Source organism: Cherax quadricarinatus, chromosome 10, assembly GCF_038502225.1.
Source record: "Cherax quadricarinatus isolate ZL_2023a chromosome 10, ASM3850222v1, whole genome shotgun sequence".
NCBI classification, from domain to species: domain Eukaryota; kingdom Metazoa; phylum Arthropoda; class Malacostraca; order Decapoda; family Parastacidae; genus Cherax; species Cherax quadricarinatus.
The window spans coordinates 13,426,221-13,434,192 of record NC_091301.1 but is presented as its reverse complement, the minus strand read 5'-3'; the positions used below and the strand labels follow the sequence as shown (position 1 = coordinate 13,434,192).

At 46.7% G+C, this 7,972-nt stretch overlaps 1 protein-coding gene across 2 annotated transcripts in view; it reads right to left on the bottom strand.

The window, feature by feature from the left end:
- Positions 1-5,432: 5,432 nt before the first annotated feature.
- The window catches only part of sona (sol narae), a 66,468-nt gene continuing 63,928 nt past the window's right edge, over positions 5,433-7,972 (bottom strand). The window contains exons 15-16 of one of the 2 annotated variants that reach the window (XM_070083635.1): positions 7,376-7,536; positions 5,433-6,683 (exon numbers count right to left, since the gene is read on the bottom strand). In XM_070083635.1, coding sequence (XP_069939736.1) covers positions 6,535-6,683; positions 7,376-7,536 — 310 coding nt within the window. In that variant the 3' untranslated portion in view covers positions 5,433-6,534. The remainder of the gene's footprint in view (positions 6,684-7,375; positions 7,537-7,972) is intronic. The other variant, XM_070083636.1, reaches the window with a different exon arrangement.

Sequence of the window (7,972 nt, the reverse complement as noted above, 5' to 3'; positions counted from 1 at the left end):
TAAGCTTTCACACTGATACACATTTCGATTGGGATTTGAGAGCTAACAGTGTACATTTTTGATTCAGAGTAGAGTCAATATAATAAAGGGAGTTGTCAGGCTTGTTGAGAAGCCTTGAGACTCGTTCATAATTGCCTAATACCGTTCGTGCTGTGGGGTGGGCTAATTGAAGTACAAATTAGTACCATGATCTTAACTAAACCGCAACTATGGTAGGTGAAGATGTAGTACCAGCTGTCCCAGCTCTAAGTCAATTAAAGCGGTCTATGGGAGCCTATAAGGGGCGCCTGAGCAAAGCATGTGAGGAGTGTCGTACGGTTAGGCAAGATCAAGACGTAGACTGGGAGGAACTAGAGAGTTGCCTGAAACCTTTGGAGCAAAGACTGAAGGCCTTTGAGAGATCATTTATCCTTTATGAGACAGAGGCCTATACTACAGGTGAGTCTGAATATACAGTCGAAGTAGCACAGACGGACTATGACGAACGAAGGGCAGAGTGTAAAGCAGAGATGAGACTCTGCAGGCAGTTAATAAAGACTTTGAAGGCCGGTGCAGCAGGGGGAGCAAATGTTTCAAGGAACACGAACAACAGCACGCCTGTTAATGTGTTGCCCAGATTACCCCAGTTGAATTTACCAACGTTCGACGGAACCTTAACAGAGTACACTGCTTTCTGGGATCAGTTTAAAGCCCAGATAGATGACAGAGACGATTTGTCAGATGCCGTCAAATTACAATATTTACGTTCACAGCCTTGGACTTGGTCCAGCATTACCAAACCACTGACACCAATTACCAACATGCCAAAGACCAATTAAAGGACACATTTGGCAACACTGAGGAGATAAAAGTAGCTATACTTTATCGGTTGTTGGATCTAGAGGCTTGTCGCCATGACCGTCAGAGCCTAGAGAAGTTCCGAATCGAAGTTATGAGTTTGACGAATAGTCTTAAAGATTTACATGATTGGGGTAAGTCAGAATGGTTCATCAGTCAGGTGATTCAGAGGAAACTGGCTGGCACTACAGTGCATGAGTTACATTTAAAATATCGGACGAATAGGTTCACGATACAACAAATCGTTGAGGGGTTGGGAGATCTCGTTTCTCATTTGAGTATAGGTGTGAGAGAAGAGTCACCACCATCGCCACATAAAAACCCAGAAAGTCACTCAAAGATCTCGAGAGATCAGTCTAAAGCTCGTACGACTAACGTTGGAGTGTACTATGGTAAAGAGGTGTCTAAGGTAAGAACCTCTAAGCAGAACCTCAGAGGCACTCATGCCAGAATATGCATGTCCTGCGAAGGTGAGCACGCTAGCACGAGTTGCTCGGAGTATACAACACTGAGCAGTAGGCAACAGAGACTAAGAGAGTTGAGACTCTGCTTCAAGTGTTGTGGGGAACACTTTGCGAGAGACTGTGAGTGTCGAGTCTGTTGCAAAGGTAAGCACCATACTGCACTATGTCCCAATAATTTAAGGGAACTCCAGGCTAGTAGGAATATCTCTCAGGTAGAGATAGAAAGTGAGTCTGAGCCTGAAATGGTAGCCAGCGTGATTAGTGGGAGTGAAGTCTCTAATCCGAGTGAGAATCACGGAGGTGCTGCCCTGCCTACAGTCATGGCAAAGGTTGTGAGTGGACACAGGTCCGAAACAACCCGATTATTCTTTAACCCAGGAGCACAAGTATCCTTGATAACAAAGAAGTTGGTGGCTAAATTAAAGTTGAAGGCCACAAGGCAAGTTAGTATGATGTTGGGATGGGCTATAAGTCAGGCCCCACCCAAATCTTATGATGTGGTGGAAGTCACAGTCAAATTAGGTGGACATCGCAGAGACATTACAGCCTTGGTGGTAGAGACATTACCCACAGCAATTACAGCGAGAGGTCATGCTGCAGCAGCTAAGCGATTGAAAGACCTTGACATGAAGCTGGCAGACCAGGGAATTACCACTGACACAGTCAGAAATGTAGGTATCCTGGTGGGAGCCAATCATATAGATGACTTCCTGTCTACACGACGGACGTTTAAGGAAGGAATTGGTTTATACAGATCCCCAGTAGGGTGGCAGGATTCCGCCTGAATTCCCTGCCACACCAGATAGAGGAGAAGCTATCCCCATGATAGCTGGGGGAGTAGTGATAATGAATACCAGTATACACGATGAACCACCAGGGAAGCTGAACCAGGTAGGGAGTGACGAACACTCGGCCACCTTGGGAAAACACTCTTACAGGGTACATAAAGAGGGAGATAGATTGCCATTAAATCTAGGGAACCTCGTAACAGTGGGAGGAAAGGCTACCAAGGCGTGTGGGCCACTGGGTGGGAAAGTACGGAGCCACTCAGTCAAGGCTAGACATACAAAAGACGTTAAAGTTAAAAGAAAGGGTGCTAAGACCACCAGAACCAACAAGTTTACACCCCCAGAGGTCCACGCAGGGGAAACTGGATGGTTGAAGTTAGACCGGAGTCTGCTCGACAAGAGTGGCCAGATGGCACTCATGTCCGCTGTGGGGGCTCGCGGAAGGTGAACTTGATTTAGACTTAGCGCCTACCTTCACCGGCGGGAGGATGTGGAAATTTATTTGGTCCCTAAAGTTCCACAGGACAGATCCGGCATGGCCGTAATGGAACGGCTGAGCTGGGTGGCCCTTATACCCCACCCAAAACAAAGCATTCTCTCGAGTTGGCGTGGATTGTTGGTAAGCTTATTTAATTTATAGATTTACCCTTCAGGGAAGGAGTAGGTAGTTTTACTGTTAGTACACTAATATTAGGTTTACTAAGGCAACTGTAGATAATAATAATGTAGACCTAAGACCTTAACATAGGTAGTAATAGGCCGATTATGTAGGCAAACACTAGGATAAGTTGGCTAGGGAAATCTGGCAGCCCTAGTTTGAACGAAGAGACGAAGGTCTGGAAGAGAGACCAGCTCGTTCTTCTTAAGACAGACACCAACTGGACAAGACGTGCCGTGATCAGCAGACGGCGCCCCATGTGTCTTCACATTTGAGACCTAGGGAAATCTGGTAGAGGCACCTCGATGTACCGTAGATGACCTCCGTCAGGCCCATACAGTAAGACAAGACCTCCACTTTATCTCGTAGATTTCTGGCCAGTGTCTGGGGAGAATTGTGAGTGAGTTTGATCTGTGGGCCCAGTGTGCAGCAGGCAGTGCATGCCCAGTAAGTACCAGTGTCTCTTGGCAGTCTGGAAGCTAGTGTCCGTGTCTGCATAGTTATACTAGGGGATACATACCCTCTTGGAAATAGGAATTTCTGAGGTGCAGGCAGGTCACTAATAACGACTGAATAATTGCAGGAATTAAGGCTCCCAGTTGCACGTGGTTTCTGAGAAGTCCAAAGGGGCTAAGGCTAAGCTTAGGGAAGTTGAAGATCAGGATATATGCTCCAACACCAAGTAAGTTAGTCCTTTATATATGCATGCAGGCGAGTTTCTTGCAACATCAATCATTTGTGAAAATCTGTCCTATAAGCCACTTGTGAGGCTGAGGTACCCACCTCAGAGCTCGGTGTCAACAGAGTTTGCCAGGGTAGGCGACTCACTTGGAGGCAGCACACAAATTTTCACAGGCCCTGTAAATCACACCCAAGATTAGTTTTTCACGGCCCTCGAGAAGCTGTAACCAGATTCAGTGGCTGACGCTTCTAATTTTATATCCTGTCTAACACAACAATTTAAATTATCTCTGACATGCATCGCTACTCCACCACCCTTCCTGTTGACCCTGTCAGTGTGGAATAATTTATAGCCTTGTATGTGGCATTCAGAAGACATCTCTCTATCTTTCAGATTGAGCCAGGTCTCTGTTATAGCAATAATATCTATGTTTCCTGCACTTGCAATTAATTTTAACTCATCTATCTCATTTCTTACACTCATGCTATTAGTATAGTAGACCTTAAGGGAGGTAGTCTCTTGCTACCCTCTGCTGTCTCCCTTTGTTTGCTGACCTGATCCATTGTCTTTATTTATAACTTCATGATGAATGTCATTTATACACTTACTGTCTTCAGCCCTAGTGTTGCAACCTGCTTGTTTCCCACACACACCCATACCTCTATCTTCTATCAGTTTAAAATCCTAGGCATGTCAGCAATGGCCCTCTCGATCGAGTTCACAAGTGCTACCACCCCTGCCCCAGAGAGATGTACCCCTTGCATACATATCATGTTTGCCATAAAAGTTGTCCCAGTTGTCAATAAATGGGATTGCAAGTTCCTTGCAGTATCTGTCTAGCCAGCAATTTACACCAATTGCCCTAGACAACCATTCATTGCCCACTTCCCTTCTAGGCAAGATGCTACATATGATTGGGACCCCTCCCTTAGACTTAAATCTATAGCTGACCTATACTTATCTAGCAGCTCTTCTCTCCTACCCTTCCCAATATCATTTCCACTAGCACTGAGAAGATAATGGGCTTGTTCCCATTACCTGACATGATATCCAACCTGTTGACTATGTCACCAACACCAGCTCTAGGGAAGTACACTTTATCTCTCATCTTATTCCTATTACACAAAGCATGGTCCATATATATTACCTCTAAGTCACCAGCCACAAGAATTCGCTTACCTCTATTAGCAGGGGAAGTAGTACCTTTACCTTCACTGGCCACTGAAGTACACTCATCCTGAAGAACAGAAGCAATTTCCTACCTTCAAATCTTCTCTCTTAACTTTCCTTATTTTGATGCTCCCCCCATTCCTGGGAACCACTCTCCACTTGTAGCAGGTGCTGGACTGCACCTCACTGTTGGTTGCTGTTTCTACCTTCCCACCTACAGCCTCCTCGCAGCGAGTGACAGACTGCACCTCACTGCTAGAAGCCTCATTTCCCTCAACCACTTCAGCCACCTCACACTCCCAAGCCTGTTGAGGTGAATCTTCAGCCTCCTAATTTTCTCCTGGAGAAGCAGAACCTCCTCCTTCAACACTCCATTCTCAGTTTTTAAAACACTGCAAAAGCAAGCCATGGCTTTGTAACCGTCCACACTAATCCCCAAAGCAGCTCAGGGTCTGTGGCCTCATGTGACGACTGACCACTGACCTCGATAGAAGTAAGTCACTTTGACTTTTCTGGGTCATCCTAGGTTCTCTACACATATGCTGATATGTATTGTAATTTATGTAACTGTATTTGTGTATCCCTGAATAAATTTATTTACGTAGTTACACACAATGCTTCGCTTCTACCTGGAGGGTGCTTCAGGGGCCAACGTCTTCGCGGCCCGGTCCTTGACAAGGCTTCCTGGTGGATCAGGGCCTTATCAGCCAGGCTGTTACTGCTGGTAGCACCTAGGGTAGTTACACACAATACTTCGCTTCTAGGGTAGTTAAATGCAATGAAATTCTATTACTCTTCTATAATTTATAAGTAAAAACACAGTTCATTTGGTAAAGGGGAAAAAAAAAACAAATGTGTTCTAGGAAGATTGCACAAGAAAATACCACTACAATGACGTGTCTTGTGATATAAACATTTATAATACATCAGAAGTAATTGAAATTTATATATAAAAATCAACAACTATATACAATACACATTTTTTTGAACAGTTCGTGTTCGGTAAAACGGCATCCGCACGAGCGAGCACATTAGGAAAGACCGGACTAAGAGGTCAGTCTTGACCTCGTGGTATATGCTGATTGGCCGACACACAACCTTTGGTCCCGTCCACAACCAGTCTTCTACCAGTAGTCATTTAGAGGGCATCATGTATTTGGTATGCAATGTTCATAGTTTCTGAATAAATAATGTATACTGTACAAAGGATTCAGTTCGGTAACATCATATTATTTCAGAAAACACATACAAATAAATAATCATTCAAAAAATCACTGCGGCATTCGAAGAGTAACTTGAGTTGTCTTGAGGGTATGGTGGCAGTGAGAGGACTGTGAGTGGTGCTGTATAAGTCTGTAGTCTATTGCTGGAGCCTCTGGGGCCAGCCTCCAGTGTGGTTGTGTTGTGATGTGTCTGTCGTGTAGCGCCCCTGGCGGCGGCACCGGACACTGTAGGGGCGTCACCCCCCGCGCCGTCGCCTCGCCAGCAAGCCGCCGCCGCAGCTCGGAGGGTCTGGTGCCGCCGCCCAAATGGTCCGCCTAGAGACCACTTTAATAGATAGACCACCATGGATGAACTGGTGGCATTTGGGGCCTATGATGCTCTGAGTGACGATGCTCTCTGCGCTAGGATCACCTCGATTTTGAAGGACTCTTCTGGTGGTGGAAATTTTTCCTGATGGGCGGGACTTCGACTCCTGGGACCCATGGAGTGTGACAACTCTCGGAGGTAGGAGAGCTCTAGGTGTATGAAGTCACAAGGAGGGAAGCACTCCTGAGATGTTAACCAGAAGTGTTTTAGGGCCCTCAGTGTGGAAAACCCATGAACTCTAGGGCTGGTGTGTGGTGTGGCCCTGGGCTGCGGTGTATGGCCCCTGGACCACCGTGTGTGGCCCTGGGCCGCGGTGTTGAAGCCTTCGTCTGACGTCCAACACCTCTAGGGTCCATGACACATGTCCTTCTGTGAGCGACAACAATTCTTCTGGATGTAGCGGTGACCACAGTAGCGGAACCCGTAGGAGCGCAAGAACTCTTGACAAGTGAGGCTGCCAGCGATGTTAGCGATGCGATCCTCACACTCTCCATCTGAAGAAGGATACAACAAGAGATTAGGAATGACTGGACATACCAGGAGGAAAGGAAGGAGGAGATGAGAATCCAGAAGTTGGGAGGACATTAATGCGGGGGAGGTGGAGGTGTGGAGGGAAGGACATCAATAAAAGTGATCACAGTTAACGTAGCAGACCAGAGTCGATTAAGAAATCATAAAAAATATATTAACGCTGATATTATACTCACGGGAAGCACTAGATCAGTAGGGATAATAGAGAGTCTTGAAAAAGGGCGATAATCTGGTATAATCCAAAGAATGGGAGGGTAACTCTTTATTGGCGTCAAGGCAACTTTAACGTTGGAAGATAATTCATGTCCTGTGTTAATGGCAGGACCGTAAAAATAAAGCTTGGGGGAATATAAAAGTCTATGATTAGCAACCATTTTCTATGCTCACAGAACTTGTACTCTTCACGTTGCCTTCATGTTCTGACGTGTCTGTGACAAGATACATCTCCAGTACTATAATAACAGGGGAATATAATGGGGATGCCTCAGAGTATTATGATTTCAGTGTAAAGAACAGGCTGGAAGCCACTGTTCTTAAGTCAGAAGGTTCAGTTCTTTTAAGTCTCTCCGAGACTAGTCTTGTTGGGAACCCTTGCACTTTCTTGAGTTTATGGATATGATTGATCAGGTGTGTTTGTGCGCACGATGTCACTCACCTGTCACCTTCACTGGCTCTTTAAAAGTTTTCTTTAAATCCTTTGGCGGTAATGGCGTGGTGGTAGTGGTTGTTCTGATGGTACTGGTTGTGGTGGTGGTGGGGGTGGAGAGGGAGCCTTGTTCCCACCTGTTGTGGTCCCAATTGTTCCACCAGCTCGATCTGAGAGAAGGTGGAGGTGCAGGGGGAGGTGGAGGTGCAAGAGGTGGAGGTGCAGGAGGAGGTGGAGAAGGGGAGGAGGCAGGAGATGGAGGAGGAGGAGAAGGAAGAGGAGCAGGAGCAGGAGGTGCAGGAGGTGGAGTTACAGGAGGTGGAGTTACAGGAGGTGGAGTTACAGGAGGTGGAGTTACAGGAGGTGGAGGAGCAGGAGGTGGAGTTGCAGGAGGTGGAGGTGCAGGAGGTGGAGGTGCAGGAAGTGGAGGTGCAGGAGGCGGAGTTGCAGGAGGTGGAGGTGCAGGAAGTGGAGGTGCAGGAGGTGGAGTTGCAGGAGGTGGAGGTGCAGGAGGTGGAGGTGCAGGAGGTGGAGGTGCAGGAGGTGGAGGTGCAGGAGGTGGAGTTGCAGGAGGTAGAGTTACAGGAGGTGGAGTTACAGGAGGTG